The sequence below is a fragment of the Anser cygnoides genome, chromosome 2 (assembly GCF_040182565.1).
Source record: "Anser cygnoides isolate HZ-2024a breed goose chromosome 2, Taihu_goose_T2T_genome, whole genome shotgun sequence".
Taxonomy (NCBI): Eukaryota; Metazoa; Chordata; class Aves; order Anseriformes; family Anatidae; genus Anser; species Anser cygnoides.
The window spans coordinates 126,499,565-126,518,914 of NC_089874.1; the positions used below are offsets into that span (position 1 = coordinate 126,499,565).

Below are 19,350 nucleotides of genomic sequence, written 5' to 3' on the forward strand. Positions count from 1 at the left end.
GACAAGATATTCATCTTTATAAAAACAGGTGAAGTAGCACCATTTTTTTTCTAGTGTAGGCAAGCCCTGCAAAGCCAGAATTGTTCACCTTCTCTGTTCAAATGGGTATGATCCATGTTCAATCAGGACTACAATCTATGACTTTGGCCCTTATTCATGCAGTAATTTGCCAAGTCTCCTTTCCATATGTCAACAGGTTCCCAATTGGTTTTTTTTGATTCCTGAGTGGGAGGGCAGTAGCCCAGCCTGCTGCTGAATTTATTAGATTCAAACAGGAGAAAGGGAAAGAAATCTGACACATGGACGAAACGTGAGGATAGAGAAGCAGGTGTGGGCCAGACAAGCAACAGGAGAGCACAAACTTGCACTAATCTGAGAAGCATGAACTAAACCTTATTCCCATTTTTTAATACACTGCACGCTTTAGCATGGCTGCTCTTACTGCAGATCAGAAGCAGCCAGGCTGCTGCCAAGCATCTCTTAAGACCATGCACAATTTCTTTTCTTCCCACATGCTTAAAAAAACAAACTAAACCAAACCAACCAAACAAACAAAAAAAACACCTTCCTGGAGCAGGATGGCACTTTTACATCAGCAGCTTATGCTGAAGCCTGTACTACACAGAGGATGATGTGTTTTTCCATTTTTTATTTCCAGTTGCTTGCACACTGGTGCTTATACTTGTTAGACAAACAGCTTGGGTTTTAAACAAATACTTTATTAATCAAACGACAGTTTGGTTTTCTGGGCAAAACAGCATGCCTTCTTGCTGAGGCCTCCTGTATAATTTCATTCTGGTGTGGAACAAATGTCCTAACAATTTTTCTATAGGCTCCACAGGGAAGACTTCAAAAACTCTATAGCCACAAGGGTTAGGAAAATATGAAAATAGGCTCCTCAACCCTTTTTACCCACCATCCACATCTGACCAAAAACTTCACAGTAAAGGCTCTGCCTGCTTCCATTTCCAAAAATGCAACCTATTACAGCTCGACTAGAATTTCTACTAATAACAGGCACAATTTTATAATGTGTCTGAGTCAGTATACCAGCTTCTAACCGCAAAATTACACCCCTTGCAGATTGCCCTGACCATGTCTCACTTCTCCTCTGCTGACCTCGTTTAAGGCCCGAAACTTGCAGAAAACTCAAACTTATAAAAAAAAGAGAAAGATTAAATAGTTTCTGTTGGTCCAACTTGTGGAACAAGCTCTCAGGGGCTCAGAGGAGCAGCAGGGAGGAGCGACAAGGCCAGCAGCAGCCGCCTGTGTGGTCGGCTGGGCTGAGACGGTTTCTTCACGGTGAGGGTGACGGAGCACTGGAACAGGCTGCCCAGGGAGGTTGTGGAGTCTCCCTCTCTGGAGATACTCAAGGCCCATCTGGACGCCTACCTGGGCAGCCTGCTCTAGGGAACCTGCTTTGGCAGGGGGGTTGGACCCGATGATCTTTCGAGGTCCCTTCCAACCCCTTCAATTCTGTGGTTCTGTGAGACACGGAGCTGCATCCTAAGCAAACCTACCAAGTAGTCTGTCTTACAAGATGACCCCACTCAACCACTTGGATAAATGTCTTCCCTGCACACTTATGAGATGGATCGGTCCCTCTACCTCAAATCATATTAATAAGGGCTCCAGAACAGACATCATGAACATAACCTGTATCTGTTACATTCACTGCCCTTCTGAGCCCAAAGCGAGAAATTTCGCTCATTACTACACACGGTCCCAAACCTGCACTTGTTGGTCTAAAAGCTGTCAGACTGACTATCTGACCACTTTTAAGAGATTAATAAAGCAATTTCTTTTTGGTACATCCACGACTACTACACCCATGCCTTCCAAAACTTTTAGTGACCAGATAAAGCAGATGTATATTATTGAAGAATTAAATTTCTTATTTGCGATGCATTTTATTATGGGATTAAGAAAGCCAAGCTTAGTGGTCCCTCCCCTTCTTCACTCCTCCTCCACCAAGCCTTTCCACCCGTTTCTCCCCCAGCTGCTGGAGAGAACGGACGCTGAGGAGCGTCAAGCGTTAGCAACTCAGGCGAATACCTGGGGAGAGCTCAGCGTGGAAGGAAAGGGGCACTGTAAGGAGAGGGGCATTGTTCAGAAACAGGCAGGCCCGTCTCACGCAGTGGTTTGTTTCCCCCCCCCAAAGCATCTTCAGCCTGCTTAAACTTAAAACTTAAAGCCGAAGCCCGCCGGTACCAGCTCTCCACCCACCGCCCTCCGAGCCGGGAGCCGCCAGCACGGCGCACCTTGGACCCGGGTGCGGAGGTCGGGGAGCGCCGCGCAGGGCCCCCGGCGGCCACGCACAGCCCCTCCGCCCGCCCCGCGGCTCCGCTCCCCGCGGGGGGGAAGGCGGCGGCCGCCGGTCCCTCCGCCCTCCCCGGTACCTTTTCCTCCTGCAGAGCACGCAGACGGCCCAGAGGAGCAGGGCGGCGGCGGCGGCCGCCCCGCCGCAGGCGCCGAGCGGCAGCGCGTCGGGGCCCATTGCCTCCGCTGGGGCCGCGGAGGAAAGTTTCGCCCGTCCTCCCGCTCCCTGCCGGAGCGGAGCGCGGCCGGCCGGCCCTCCCCGCCCACCAGCGAGCCCGGGGGGCCGGGTTTGGCCGCTCCGAGCTGAACTTGGCGAGCGGGGCCCGCGGCGAGCCGGCCGGCTCCTCCCCGGGGAGCGCCCCGCGGCGGGGAGGGTCGCGCCCGCCCGCCCCCGGCCGGAGGGGACGGCCCGGCCTCGGGCCTGCCGCCGGCACCGGGCAGCCGGAGCGGGACGGCGCCGGTGGGAGCCCGGAGGGAGCCCGGGGCCTCCCGAGGCCCGGCCTCGGGTGTCTGTGGCCGGGGCTCAGCGCCCGCCGGGCCCCCTGGGCTCGCAGTGCTGGGCTGGTGCGGGGAGTGGGGCTGGTAGGTGTTTAATTTCTGCTTGTTTTGGGGTAGAAACAACGGATTTGTGTCTGTAAAAGAACAAAACAACCCGCCTCGCAGGTTCGTGAAACCTAACCCGAGGTAGAAAAACCGAGGTGCAAATAGCGAAGACCGCCCCTGACGTGCTGTGCGAGCAGCCGGGGCTGATCCCCAGCATAGCGCAGCCAGTTCTCCCGGTCCTTCCAGTCCCATGCTGCCAGCGCCTTGTGGAAAGAGAGCAGAAGACAGGCCCAAAATTTGAGGCAACTGAGAGATCCCCAGCTTGAGGAAGCATGATGGGGTGAGGTGGAGTGGGGCAGAAGGCCAGAGCACTGGGTGCTACAGGGCAGGTGGGGAGACGAGCAAAATGGCAGGGTCAGAGCAGCGCCTGGCAGCCGTCCTGCCGTCTGTCAGAAGGTACGATCAGAAGCACAGATAGGATGCGAGGTAGTATTTGCAGTTTGGTCTCCTTTGGAGATACTCAAAACCCGCCCTGATGTGATCCCACTCTAGGTGACCCTGCTCGAGCAAGGGGGCTGGACTGGATGATCTCTGGAGGTCCCTTCCAGCCTCAACCATCCTCTGATCCTGTGAATGCTGACAAGACAAGAGTTAGCGTACCTTACTCATTCTCAGTTGCACAGAGTATTACAAATTACAATGTGTTTCACAATATTTGGTCGTTTACTTATTCCTTGCTTCTTGGAAGCATCATATACAACTCTCAGCTTTCCGAATTGCTCTGTTGCAAGTTTTCTGTAAATTGCAGAGACCCAAACGTATCTCAGCAGATAAAGTGATTTGGCCAAAGAAAGCTTCCTTGACTTTAGCATATCTCATCAGTTTTGGAGGCCTGTTTCATATATGTCATCTTGAACTGGGCAAAATTTGTGTCTTATTCCTCAAACATTCCTGTTGATTGCAGTGAAATAGTCAAAAATAGTCATTCTGTATTCAGAGCAACTATGATTAATGTGCCTTGCATTGAAGTGTCGTAGAGTCTGGACACTGCTGCTTAAATTAATCAACTGTTCTTCCTGAGATCAAAGAACAGACACCCCTGTTGTGCAATACAATGCAGTCAGAGAAACCATAAGAGAAAATAACGTTTTACTGCTAGCTTAGGGCTTTTTGCAGGAACTCTGAAATCCCCAGTTTGGGAATCCCAATGGGTTTCGTAGCTACTTATCCTGTTAATTCTTGTGAAACTGGTAATTCAGAACTGAAAGGCCTTGCACAGTGAGAAATTACAGAGTCAGGTTATGCAGGGTGAACTATTACTCATTTTACAAATGACTTCTGCTGTGAAAATTCAGTGTTTTACTTCAGTATAGTGAGAAATAAGTGTTCACTTACAAGTAAATAGCTAGGGCAGCTAGAATAATCCCTTATCCAGATTCAAAACAACAAAAAGATTGCTGGAGTTCTGGCAGAGGGCATGAAGAGGTTTGCAACAGCATTTTTTTTTCAATTTGCACTGTTTGTATTTGCCAAAAGTTACTGTCTCAGATCAATTGCAGATGAAAAACAAACAAGAAAAAACACGCCACCAGCAAAGCACCATGAGCAAGATTATTTTATTTTAAAATACAGCGAATACAACCTGGAAGGCCTAAAGTACCCTTAAGTGCTGTGTACTCTTCTATATCAACCTCTTGAAAACCCTAAGAGGACAGATTAATTTCTCTTCTACTAGTACAGGAATCTCAAAGTATTAGAAGCCCAAAACTGTCAGAAGTTTGGCGTCTTACAGTAATGGACTATCTCAACGCAGATCCAGCTGGATGACATTTGCATACAAAATGCACAATTAAAATTATAATAGATGTGTCTGTACATACTGGCATCTCAGCTAACTGCATAAGGAGGGTTAGGTTGAACAGTCCCCTTTAATGTAGCTGTAGCAGAAAAGAGGAAATGTATTTTATGTTCAAGGGGTACAAGCTCAGTCTGACCGTGATACAGCCTTGTATTGAAAAATTACTCTTAAGAACCAGAAGGATTTTCAGTTTCAGGCTATCGTGAGATCCTCATGGAGCTCTAACTGCAGCATGGTCATAAACAGGGAGAAAGAACGTAAATGCTGTTGTATTTGGAGAAGAGCAATGCTACTGTCCATCTGGATACAGCTGTGTCCAGTTGTTATCCTTATTCCTGGAGTGTAATTGCTGTTCCGTGACAGCGATATTGGCTCCTTGGCAAGCAGCAAAATTTCTTCAAGAGCAGTCCCCAGGCTTATAAAGCTGCTAGAAGCAACTGCAGTCTAGAGAGAGGGGAAGGCATCTGTAAATATATACTGGGGCGGGGGGAAGGGGGGCGGGAGAGGTGGAGAATTCATAAAATAATCTTTGAGGCCTTTTCAGTTCAAAGACACCTCAGATTTCAGTAGGTTCTTAATACTGTTAGTAAGCCTAGATGGATCATGGATAGATGCTCAGTTACATTTCTCCTGTTTAAATTGTGAACATTCTGTACATATGCTACAGTTCAAAATGCATACTGTGTGTATGTTTCATACTGCCAATGTTGTAAGATGATATAGATCATATTTTTTTGTCTTATGAAAATGCAGAAGACTCAAAATAAACTTAGAACAGTATATACTGCAATCTGTACTGTATGTTACACATCACAGTGTGATTTTGCTATATGCAGCACATGGACAAATGCCTGTTCTACTGGGTAGCTTTTGTGTGCACAGGGATTTAAACTACCAGGCTCAGACAAGAGCAGATTTTGCATCATTGAAACACCACTGAGATATGTGTTATAAGCAATGGCAGGAACAAGGCTTATTTTTCTGGTTGCTCAGTGCTACTCATTCTGAGGCTATTTTCAACACCTTACAGCTTTGCTCTGCTGTAAGAGCGGCAGTTGCAATATTGCAAGTCCATTCTTGTCTTCAGTATAAATGCATATGAGGTGTTTCAGCCAAAACAATCTATGTGTGTCTTTGGAAAATGCTAAGGAAAAATGCCCACATTAACATTGTTAGTGATTTTGAGAAACTGCAGTGGCATCAGACTTTGAAACAGGGTCAACAAATTAACCTCTGTGTCAAAGATAAGCTATCCAAATTTATTTAGGTTGTACACCACACAAGAAGAGAGGTTTTGTGTACTCTTTACGGCTTGCTGGACTTTTGGTGCATAATTCCGTGAAGATGCCGCTGGAACTGGGTCTGCTTCCAGCTCTCAGCCCAGCAGCTGTTTTCTCTGAAAGTGAAGCTCAGAGCTAATAGAGATCAGGCTGAATTCAGGGCAGCAGAACTCAAAGCCTTTTTGTTCGCTGCTCCCCGTGTCCCTTCCTACTGGAAGGCAGGCAAAGGGAAGTGCAGTGATTTAAACGTGGGATGAAAAGGCTACAGACCTGTCAAATCTCACGCACTAAATTTAAGACTCGTACCTTTGATTTTTGCCTCGTGTTCTCTCCTTATTGCCTTGTATTCTCTCCTTAGTGAACGGATCAATCTGCATTTAAAGCTTTTGTAGTGCAGCACCGCAGCCTCTCTCCCCTGATCTCCTGTGTCAATCACGGCCGCTTGGCCTGATCTGTGACCCCACACCGAGAGGGGCGAGGAGTCTCACTCATCTTCCCCCATGTGCACTTCGTATGTTGTAGTCCCACTTCCCTCAGTCATGCAGACTGATATGCCAGACACATGTGGACTCTCTTACCATCTCAGGGGAAGTATAGAATAACATGGTTACATGTTATTATCTACAAAGATCACCAAGTCCAACTGCCTGAACATTCAGAGCTACACAAAATTTAAAGCTGATTATTAAGCACAATATCCAAAAAAGCCTCTTGAACACTGACATGCCTGGGGCATCAAGCGCCTCTCTAGAAAGCCTGTTCTGGTGTCTGACCACCCTCACAGTTAAGAAATTGTCCCTAATGTCCGGTCTGAACCTGCCCTGGCGCAGCTTTGTGCCGTTCCCATGTGTCCTGTCATCGCCTACCAGGGAGCAGAGGCCAGCCCTCGCTGCCCACCTCCCCTCCTCAGGAAGGAGCAGGGAGCAGAGAGGTTGCCTCTTCCTCCTTTTCTCCAGACCTGACAACCCAAGTGTCCTCAGCCTCTCCTCACAGGACATGCCTTCCAGCCCTTTCACCAGATTTGCTGCCCTACTCTGGACACCTACAAGTACCTCAACATCCTTTTTATACTGTGGAGCCCTGAACTGCACACAGGTCGGGTAGGCTGGTACAGACAGGAAGCTGACTAGGCAAAGAGATTATGAATGGGAGTCAGGGAGGGAAATAGAAGAAAGAATAAGGAACAGATGAGGATGAATGAGCAAGAAGATGGAATCTGGGAATCAAAGTGGAGAAGAAGAGGGTAAGAATAGGAAAGATTTGGAGGAGGACTGTGAGAGAACTGACGCTTCCTCCATGTAGAAATTAAGATGTGGAATTGTGATATGACCCAAAGGTCAAATCAAAGAAGAGAGGTAAAACTGGACATGAGTGGGAGTGACAGGGTGGGCTTCCTGGCTGCAGTTCCGTGGTACCTGAGATGGTACAACTGCACAGAGCCTCAAAAGAGACTGTCATGTGCCTCCTGCCACCCATGCCACAAGTCATGCAGTCCTTATAGCTGACAACTATGTGGTCACAGTAAGGACCGGTTGCTTCCCAATCTGACAGAAAACTCAGCGAGAGAAAGGAATTGGATGTACCCAGCAAGCCATTGATTCAGCTCATCCTGAAGCCATACTGTCATTAGCTCATGTAAGGAAATGGGGTAGCAGTCTAAGACGTGGACTATGGGAAAAAGAGACATCCTGCTATGAGATTTAAACAAAAGGGAGCTGTGCTACAGTGCAAGGGTCTTCAACCTCAGAGAAATGCTAGTATGATGCTACTTGGGCATATTTTTACATTTTTGCCCTGACTTCTTAATGAGGAAATTTTGATATAAATTCTTACCTGAACAGCATTAATTTTGGAACGAGCATTACAGATAAATCTAGATAATGTAGACAAGGAGGCTACAGAGTTCTACTTTTTTTTTTCTTTTTTTTTTTTTTTCTGTGGTATCTGGAAACTTAGCGAGGCAAGAAGGGGACTTCAAGAGTGGTGGCTGTCCTGACCAAGTTAACTGAAGTTTGTTCTTGAGAGTTATAGTCCATCCCTTTCTGTGGTAAGTCAAATACCATCATGCTGCTCATAGGCTAACTACGTGATCTGCATTTTCTGCAGGCCCAACTTGCGTACTTGGCTCTGATTTGCTATAGATAGATAAATATAAAAAAACAAACACAAGAAACAGTCATGTATTCAGGACTTGCCATTTGAACACATAGAGCATTTTGGATACAAAAAAGAGCCAGCATTTAGCATCCCTACCAATGAATGTCCATGAAAATATTAATGCTGGTGTACCCTAAGCAAAATTTATATTTGCAATATAGTAAGGTATGCAGAGTTATATCACAAACTTTTGAAGAAAGCCTCATTCCCTGTGGGGGTTTATGTGAACAGAATCTGGCAGAGTTCTGTGGAAAAATGCATAGCTACATCATATTTACCTTCCTGAAAAGCCTACAGTTCTGGAATCTCCTAACTTTCCTATAGCTGACTTCATAACCTTCAAAATGTACTTTTTACTTTTCATTTCTACGATTCAGTTTATTTGCCTTGGGAATAGTGCAGTCTTTGCTAGCAACAAATATTTGGGGCAACTAAACAGTGTTTGTACTACGATAAAAACAAATATCATGTATTAACTCATTAACTGGCAGGTGTATGTATATAAACAACATCTGGACTGTTTCATTTCTCTGGAGTACTGAGCATAGCTATAGCACAAATTGAAGAAAAAGAGGAGGAGAGGAGAGGAGAGGAGAGGAGAGGAGAGAGAGAGAGAGGAGAGGAGAGGAGAGGAGAGGAGAGGAGAGGAGAGGAGAGGAGAGGAGAGGAGAGGAGAGGAGAGGAGAGAGGAGAGGAGAGGAGAGGAGAGGAGAGGAGAGGAGAGGAGAGGAGAGGAGAGGAGAGGAGAGGAGAGGAGAGGAGAGGAGAGGAGAGGAGAGGAGAGGAGAGGAGAGGAGAGGAGAGGAGAGGAGAGGAGAGGAGAGGAGAGGAGAGGAGAGGAGAGGAGAGGAGAGGAGAGGAGAGGAGAGGAGAGGAGAGGAGAGGAGAGGAGAGGAGAGGAGAGGAGAGGAGAGGAGAGGAGAGGAGAGGAGAGGAGAGGAGAGGAGAGGAGAGGAGAGGAGAGGAGAGGAGAGGAGAGGAGAGGAGAGGAGAGGAGAGGAGAGGAGAGGAGAGGAGAGGAGAGGAGAGGAGAGGAGAGGAGAGGAGAGGAGAGGAGAGGAGAGGAGAGGAGAGGAGAGGAGAGGAGAGGAGAGGAGAGGAGAGGAGAGGAGGATATGATATTGGGAGGATACGATATTCCTGCTGGCGTCAATACATTTAGGAATCCACCCACAGACATTTCTGAAGCGCTGTGTGTGGGAATGAAGGAAATATACGAGCAGAAGGAAATGATTGGATGGGCTATCTTCCTAAAAAGATTAGTTGCATGTCAGGAAAGCTAACTGTTGCAAAACAGGACAAATACACAATGGCAGATACATTTTAAAGAAAAAAAAGTAAAAAAAGTTTTAAAAAGAGACTAGATCTAAACTAAGATGAAATCAGTAATACACTCAACAACTAGAGAGATGTCTTGGCAAGAGAAGACAGGGTGAAGGGGTGAAGCAGTGATGAACAGATCTAAGAGCAGAACGCTTTTACAGAGCAATGCTAAGAGTTACTGCATATGTGAAAGTTAATTAGCAATAAAGCACTGGGTAATTATCAACTAGTTAACTGTTATACAGTTAACAAATGAGGTTTCAAGGAGAGAATGCTCATACAGACCTGCCAATGGGACTTAACATGACTCAGTCACAGGATTTCTAAGTCCTGATGTCTTAGACTAGGCCTGGCAGTGATTCCCAAGGTGCTAACTATACTCTTGCACAATCAGTTTTTTTTGTATCTTATTAGCCACTTCTGAACCAGTTCTCACAGCTTATCATTATGGATTATGCTACAGATTTTTTAAACCATGCCTTTAAATGTAATAAATTTGTGTTCTTCGGCTTTTATTAAGTTACTGCGTCATTTGTTCATCTGATATTACTGATATTAGTGGCCTTGCTGGTCTGTCATGTCATTACTAGAATATTATTTAAAGGATTTGGGTTTACATTTTATTGTTCTTAATCATTTGTATTAAGCCTAACTGTGAAAACCAACAAGCAAACATCTTAGCACATTAAATTATAACAGTGTGATGGAGAGTCCAAGTATCGGCTTAGCAGCCAGTCATTCAGAGTTAATGTGCAATCAGTTACGTCAAAGGTACTCGAGATCGGTCAGCACTTTATATGATTGACTCTTTAAAAAGATAAATTATTTGTACCTCCAGATGCTTTGCATGCTGCTGCTTTTTTTTTTTCCATTAGCTTCTGGGTTTATTACCCTTGCTGATTCTTCTCTTTGGGAGTCTTTCAATTTGAAGCCGATGCAGAAGCGTTTTGAACCTAAACATACAGGGTTTCGACGGCAGTGTACCAGCAGATTAAAATCTGAAGCTGCTCTGTACCACTTACCTGTGAACCACTGGAAATGCTGCTCCCACTCTTAAAGCAAAGATATTTGATTTGCCTATGAATCAGCTTCTGTTCCACCAGTTTCCAATATCCTATATTAAGGTGAAACAAATCATATTTAGTGGTTTGCCATTTATTGAGCTGACAATTGTAAGTGATGTGTCTGTGAATGCACGTCCGTTCTTGCCCCAGTGACACCGTGGTAAGGCTGGGGCAGACACCCACAGCCCTTCATTATTTCAGTCAGCTGCTTTTAATCTTGTGCTGCAAATCTGCCAAAGTCCAAAGCTGCCCTGTAAAGCTGCTGTGTTTGCTAAATGTGGGCCTGCCTGTACATGGGGCACACCTATGGGAGGTTTTGATTAAAGGAATTGGACAGAGCGTGGAGGTTGAGTCTTTACTTTGGACTCCATCCTAAATGGATACTTTTTTCCCATTAAATCTCCTGATAAAGCCTAAGGTCAGTCAGGTCTGACATCAGACCTCAGAAGTTGATTTAATTTAATTTCTCCCTAAAGTAGGGAGTGGAGCAAACATGGATGCTTTAAAAAGGAAGCTGAGAAAGATGCTCACAGCCAGCTTATGGCCGTCCTTTCCTTCGAGGCTTGTCACAGCCTAAACTGAAACTGATGCCATATGCACTTTATTATGATATTAGGCTGCACTGAAGCTCACTTCTAAACACGTACTCACACTGGCCTCCAAAGGCCAAAGTGTCTGAGAAGGGAAGTGATGCTTTACTGGGTGCCATCGCAATGGGCAGAGCTGATGCTGCTAAAATGTTGGGACTACAGAGCTCTTCCAAGCCCATAGTTTAGACTCAGCCCTAAAAATCCAAGCACAGAGCCTTCAAAATAGGAGAGAACATGGACTTCAGAAGCAGAAATACTCTGAAAGTTAAAACAGCTGGGATTTGTTCCTTAGTATATGCACACTTGTAGTAGTAAGTGAGGTGGTTAAAGCAGTATGGCATTTTGTTCACCTACAGGCTGGCTACTTAAGCTCTTAAAAATAAAACAAACCTCACATCAGCGTGTAATACAGTCAATGGATCATCGGAAAGTAGCTGATGAAGGAGGCACTAGCAGGTGGAGGCATTTACACCCTCATGGGTATTTAGAGCCAGTCAGAAACACCCTACAGTTGTTCATTTGTGTATGGGCATCCATGCCATAATGGAAATTAAGCAGTGGATCTTGAGCTGATTATAGTGCTGAAGTGATGGAAGGAACACTTGGAAGTTATTCTGCTTTGTGGCTATAGCACAGCCATGGGAATGCTTGATTACTAGGGAAAAAGAGTGTGAAAAATGAAGGAAGGGAATTACTCGAATCCATTCAGTTGTTATTAGGGCTGTGAGCTGGGGCTGTGTGCAGTTCACTGTTTATCACTATGCATCTTTTTCTCCGATAGCACAGACTTTCTAAAATCACTTAAAAGTGGCTACACTTAGAAAGCTTAGCATTTAAAGGTATTTTGGTTTTAAAGATATTCTCTAAAAGTACCTTCTGGACTAACGCCCAAGGCCTGGATAAAAACTGAAAAATGTAGTGTTGGGACCATGGGGAATGTATTTAAATTTGTGGACTTGTCCACATTTTAACTCAAATTAAAGTGCTTGCTTCATAGTTTGAGTTCTACTCTGCAAGTGCTGAAGAAACTAAAATAATATATTAACAGATAGAGGTGTTAGAGATTCCACCAAAGCAACAGTCTCCCGAGTATATCACACAAAAAGTGGGCCAAGACAGTTCAAAAACACCAATCAAAAATATGGCTACTGCAAATGTAAGCATGTGAGTACACATCAAGAAACCCCTAAACCAGAAAGGAAGTATTTAAAAAAGGAAAATAATTGTTTGCCTGGAAAGATATTCATCATCTTTCTTAAAAGGAAAATAATTGTTTGCCTGGTGGAAAGATATTCATCATCTTTCCTTTTTTTTTTTTTTTCTTTCAGCAGAAAAAATCAGTGGTTGGTGGAATCAGGCATGTCCTTTATCTACAGAGTGCAAAGGCTGGTTTGCAGGTTGGAATTAATGGGGTCTTTCCTTTGGTTACATTTCCAATCCTTCTACTCATTACTTTTTTCTTCTGTCAGGTCCACTGCTCCCTGCTTTTGCTCTCCGTTTGACGTTTCTGACTGTTTCCCTTTGGCAGATCACGAGTGGCTTCTGCTTCCAGAAATGCAGAGATATTTCTATCTAATTGTACCCTGCCACCCAGCTTCAGTTTCTTGGTGCTGTGTTTTGGGCTGTGATTTCATGTCTTTCACCTTACTCCAGACAGAAGCATAACTGCTCCTACCTTTGTAGAAGAACCTGTGAAGGCTGATAACCAGTTGCATAAGCTTCAAAGAAGTTTAATCCCAACATCCATTATTCTTCTGTATTATATTCACAAGCACTAAATGGTGATATATGTATTTAACAGGCCCTTCTAAATTTCAAACTTGTATATACTCAGAATTTATATTATCATATTTCCCTAACTTATTTTGGAAGAAGTTCCATTTAATTGAAAAACAAGTCTTTTCTATTGCTTTTTGTGATATCTTACAGAATTCTCTATCTCTCACAATTTTATATTACATGGAGTAAGCTGGTTGAAAACATAACATCATCATTTTTTGAATTCTGTATTCATTTCTGTTAATTTAAGTTCTGTGATACTCTAGAGTTATTTTATGGAAGTCCACGCTTTTTTTTTTCTAGGTAAATTACAATTAACATTTTTAAAAGTAAAATAAATACCTAGTTAGTGTTACCAGATTCTTGATACATTTTGTGCTTTTTGACCTTCTCTCAAAATTAAAGTTTACTTCTGTTTGCATTTAGATTTCTAGCCTTAATGACACCGTATTTGGACTTTAAAGGAGAGTAAAACTTAGTTTGCTTAAAGAAGCTGTTTATATTGAATTGCTTTGTTTTGTGCTTAAATATCCCTACCAATCATTTCATTCTATAAAACTTTGTTATATTTTTCATTATATATATCTCAGAAAAAAAAGTCTTCATCAAATATACTAGCTGTAAAAACCTGAATGATCTCATTGAACTCAAACAAAGACTACTTAAGAAGTTTAATGGCATAGAGAGGAGCATACACTGAAAATTTTGCCCTTACACCAGATACTATTTCAGCTTGGAAAACAACACCAAGGACTTGATCCTGTAAGTATTTCACATTTAGAACTCCTGCAAAAGTCAGGGGAAATCTTCATGAGGCAGAAAAGTGTAATAGTGCAATTATTCATCTGCTGGAAGATAGCATATTATTCTCTCACCTATTACAATAAAATTGATACCTTTACAAATTTCTATCTCAACAACTTTGAAAGCAGTAAAATATGTGCAGGAATTGTTAAGTATTTTTTTTTTCCGAATCTTAAAATTTTGTCCTTAAAAGATTACAGAAAGTCAAATATTAGGGGAATATTTTCCCTACTATATTGGTATCCATATTCCCAGAGTATTTTTATAAGCAAAAATTCAGGGAATGACACTAGTTACAAATTACTAAATAAATTCAAGTGTCTCAATTCACTGTTGTTTTAAAAGTAATTTGTCTGATAGTAAAACAGAGAGCATTTTGCTCTGTGATTTATTGCCAATGCAATGTGGGGTTTTGAGGTAGCTGTCTGTCTTCTTTAATGATCTGGAGCAAGAAGACTCTTGAAGTACACACAGAAAATGTGAATAACTCATGTGATGATCTTTAAGGCCCTTTCTCACCCAAGCAACCATCCTAGGTGCCATTCATTTGTGTACTGTTTAACAATCACAGTATTAGTGTTAGCTATTGCAAATATGAAAATAAAGAATTGTACTTACAGTGTTTGGAAAGTAACTTTTCCCTTTCCTGGTTAATATTCCTGCTTTAATTGTGCAAGTGGAGTGAGGCAACAATCAGGTCATCATGAACTGGTTGAAATGAGTGTGTCTCTCTTGTTGTCCGTACAGCAGTGGCAGGTTGTATTGACTGGGGATATGACCTAGAACTCTGAAAAGCAGGTATCATCTTGATGGCTATCCTGAGTAGCCTACTCTTTTTATCTTGGCAGTAGCTGGCATCAGTAGAGGTAGCACAAGTTACAAGGTCCTTGAAGAAATTTGTTAGAGAATAATTTGTGTAAAGGATAAGTCTCCTTCTAATTCTGTGGGAGGTTGTGCTTCTGCTTGGAACAATTAAAAGGTACAGATGGTGCTTTCTTGATTTTACTGTAATATTTAACATAGTAACCGTGGACAGTTATTATTATACTAATATCCCCCATACTCAAGTATGTATCTTCCTCGTGTAATATCTGATGATTACATTTAGAAATGTCTGATCTTGCTAAATACTTGACCCTTAGCCTTGATCTTGAGGGGATTTGTACTCATATTTAGCTTTGAGCCTGTGGATCCAAAGTGGCACGGGGCTGCTCCAGCCTGTGGGCTAAACTCCACCTTGAATCTTTGAGTGAGCCTGATCCATTTGACATGTTCTAAGCACACTTATGCTCAAACTGCATCAAGTCCAGCACAAAATTCAGTGACTGGGAGTACTTTTATTTAAGAACAAAGTGACAATGTCTGTCACTTTACTAATCTTGAGGCTCTCTGAGAAGGACAAAAGTGCATTGTAGGTCCTTCTTTGCCTAAAAAGCTATCTCAATTTCCAAGAAAGTGCTCTACCCATCGAACTGTAGGACAATCTGCATGGGATTGTTCTTCACATGCAAGTCTGATAACAAAGTAGGAATGAATCGCAAAGGCGTATAGGAAATCATATGTTCTTGTTCCTTAGTGGACTGGGCACTCAGCTTTGAGGGATGATTGTCCAGGTCCTTGTTCTGAGGATGGTTACGCTGTTTAATGCAGAATATTTGCATGGAATTGTTGGATTTACGGCCTTGAGTGAAATGCCTCTCTGCTGTGTCTCTGGGTATCAGTGCAAGCCAGTAGTTGCTCAGATGGAGACATACACCTGAGCTAAGTTTAGGCTCCTAAGGCAAAATTCATGCTGTCTGTAAAACAAAGAGTTTTTCAGGAATGCAGGTTTAGCCTTTCTTAGTGACATTTGGATGCCTATGTTCGCATTAAAAATCTCAGTAATCTCTTTGGTTTTTGGATATTGCTCTTAGATTTTAACTTCCCTATACATAATTCCTTATTTTAAGGAAAATCAAATGGTAGGCTACGTATTTTTTGTCACTTGCTTCTCACTAAAACTAAAAATTTATTGTGTAAAATCACACTGTTAATGCATAGGCCTTGGTTTAGGGCTAACATGAAACATTTTCAGGCTGGAAATTAGGAGAAATTTATTCTCAGAAAGAATAGTTAGTCATTGGAACAGGTTGCCTAGGGAGGTGGTGGAGTCACCGTTCCTGGGGATTTTTAAGGAAAGGTTGGACATGGTACTCAGGGACATGATTTAGTGGGTGACATTGGTTGTTGGGAGACGCTTGGACCAGATGATCTTGGAGGTCTTTTCCAGCCTTAATGATTCTACGATTCTTTGAAAAGATTAAATGATGATATGCTTTAAAAATGGAAAAACAAATCCAGAGGAATGTTCCTTTTTATAGCACAAAATCAATCTCTCAAACTTCTCATTGTATGCTGAATAAAAAGTCCACCATTTGTCTCAGACACAGTGGTACAACTGATGTGGGTTTTTAAAATATTTTTGCATTCATTTTTATTGTGGTAGATTTATAGTATCTTTGGCCCTAAGTTCAATAATAACAGGTAACAGTGCTGAGCAGCTGTGAAGGCAGTCTCAATGTGCTGCCTACGTACACCTTCTTGCTAACTCATCCCTTCAGCCAGCAACCACTCCAAACTTCACCCTAGTCATGATCAACAACTTTTGCCTTGTTTCTTTTTGACTAAGATAGCATTCACCTACTTAACATGTAACTGACATGACAACAGGAAGGACACTCATTTTACTTGTTTTCCTACTGCATGATCCAAAGAGTCAAGAGCCTCAGTTCTTTGGCTTAGACTGAACAGTCCACTAATTTATTTGACATTATACTGCCTTGGAGCTGCCTAGCCCAGAAAGCACATGTTTTGACTAAAAGCAAATGCAGGTTCAGCAAACTGCAGCATATTCCAGATTGCCTAAACAGTCAAATGGAGTCAAGTTTCTTTCCAAAATGCAGCCCCCACTGCACTTCTCCCTTGCTGAAAGGCTCTTAGTGTTGGAACTTGGCAGCCAGTAGGTTATTTCACCGAGAATCTCAAATTCAAAGACCATCCTGATCTTAAAATGGCAACAAAACACCTGCTCTTCCATTGTCAGGAGGCCATTGATGAACCACAAATGCCATTTTTAATTAGGTACAGATTACTATATGGGAACTTTAAATCATCTCTGTCAAATTTTTGGTGTAAGCTTAATAAAACAGTGAGTGCTTAGTCTGCCAAAGCATGCAGGAACCCTGCCTATTAAAACACAGTGCTGATACTATTCAGCAGTAATAGACTCAGCAGTTCCTTGCCATCGTTCCTGTGACGAGTAGGATATTGTTCCCAAACATCTTTTTTTGTCTCCATCAGTCTCTCTTTTTCAAGTATGGCATTGTGAAAAGTAATAACTAACACCAGTAGATAGTTGGTTGCCACTGATGATTGCTTCTGATATTGTTTATAAGATGGAAATGCTGGTAGACACAAAATTATTAATAAAGTGCTACATTCAGAGGGCTTAGTCTTTAGTGCCAATGTACACCCAGAATCTGTGTCTCCTTGGTCCTACCTGATTTCTGCTGATCAAGTTTATGTGATATTTGAATGGTTCTTACAGATTTTGCTACCCCTTGGCATTATACTGTTTTATTAAAAGCAAATGGTAAACACAAGCTGTGGCTTGGGAGGATCAGGCTGGTCATTGGGAAATGATTCTTCATCAGGAGAGCAATGAGGCACAGCAAGAAGTTACCCAGAGAAGTCAGGGTTTAGTCCACCGTTGGAGATTTTCAGAAGGTGGCTGGAAAAAGTAACACCTGACTTAACATGCATTGATGATAGTCCTTTTTCAAGTGAGAGGCTACTCTAGAAAATTTCTATAAATTCCTTCCAACCGACATGAAATATTTGCCCTTTTTGCTGCGCTCTTAGGATTACTGACATTACCGTTCTGCTTTGAAAAAGAAAAGCAATTGTTAAACCTGGATATTTAAGCTAACAGAAACAAAAGCTTTTTTAAAAATGAGTAGGAAAAAAAAAGAAAGAATGAATATAGATTTTAATATTAGTATATTAAAATGAAAATATACATGGCCTCAGAGAGCTACAATGAGAACATCTCCCGTCCCACCACTCCACAGAGATTTGCACATATGGTAGCCCACTTTGCATTGCTCTGAAACTTTACCACAGTGTTTGCAAAAAGTGATTTGTGTTTTGGGACAGTAATTCATTTTTCAGAAACTTTCTTTTTATTGACTGCTAGAGATGGGCTGAAGCCAGTTGTATCTGAAATGAAACCAAAAGCCTCATGAGCAGATGGCCTAGCATGTTCAGCAAAAGTGCTATCTGGAAATGTGATGTATTCTTTACTAATGAAGAACCTCAAGGACTATCCTCCCTGTTTATCGTCAACCTTTGAATGTGTACCATTCCCTTATTCTCACAGGCACTACTGCAAATGAGAAATAGCAAGTAGGAATAGAAGTAAATTTGAAAGTCACATCATATTTGTATTTTTGTTCCACATTAATAACATTATATTTGGGTGTTTTTTTTTTTTCCTCCTGATATCTAGCAGTACAAATACTTGTAAGGGTTAACTTACCCATATTTATATAAGAACTGGAATGTATCTGTATCTGTAAACTGAAACAACAATAGATATGCTAATAGATTAGCATTTGATACCACTTTCATTTTCCTTAGCTTGGGATACCTCATCTGATTCCCCCCCCCCCCCAGTCTGTTCATTGCATTCCCACTTTAGGGGCAGATGTGAAAGGGAGGCACATTTCCTACATGCTTTCAGCCGGTTTCAAGATAACAGCCTTCTTTTCCATCCACCACCTTCCTCTAGTTAACAAGTTATCATGTTTGCCTGGCTCCAACTGCCATGAACTAAACTCTCAGCTTGCCTTCTATCACATCATTAACTGTCATTTCAACGTAGCATATTATGTTCCAGAGCAGGACAGTTGTGTTTTAATGTGCAGATATGAAGTTTAGGCATCTACAAATGAGGTAGGCACTCCATTACAGAAAATGGAGACCATTACCCTCAAATGGACAGCATTAATAGCATTGCTTTCTCCTTCTGACAGCATTTGATATAAATCATCTCACCTCTGTTCCATATTTAACATACAAACATGTTTTGTTTTGTTTTGTTTTCTGGGGGAGGGAGATTCATCATCAAATGTGGTTTTGTTAAAGAAAAGGGAATTTGTCCTGAGGGAGTACAATTTAGCTATCCATTTCTAAATACTGCCTACAGTCTCGTTAACATACCTGTTAATATCTTGTTAACATCCTCGGGCATGCTAATTTTTGAAAGCCTTTAAAATCAATGGAAACTATGGAAGCTTAATACATCTCATGATCTCTCTGAAAGTTCTTCTCCATGTTGTTTTGTGACCGTGTCCATATAAACAGCAGAGCAACAATAACACAACCAAAGAGTAGAACACGTGTAATGCACAAATTAAGACAATGACATTGAAGAGCCCTCAAGTTCTCAAAAATATATCTCTCTGAGCAAGTATGAGAAGACTAGCTTGCATGCAACAAGCTACTGGGCTGTATTCTGACCTTTTTAACACTGGTTTAAATTTGGAATGATTTAATTTACTTTACTCCAGCACAGCTGACATCAGGAACTGTCC

At 42.5% G+C, this 19,350-nt stretch overlaps 1 protein-coding gene across 1 annotated transcript in view; it reads right to left on the reverse strand.

The window, feature by feature from the left end:
* Positions 1–2,650, reverse strand: part of CYP7B1 (cytochrome P450 family 7 subfamily B member 1) — a 122,359-nt gene extending 119,709 nt beyond the window's left edge. Inside the window, exon 1 of the mRNA XM_048061682.2 lies at positions 2,400–2,650. Coding sequence (XP_047917639.2) covers positions 2,400–2,497 — 98 coding nt within the window. The 5' untranslated portion in view covers positions 2,498–2,650. The remainder of the gene's footprint in view (positions 1–2,399) is intronic.
* Positions 2,651–19,350: the final 16,700 nt, after the last annotated feature.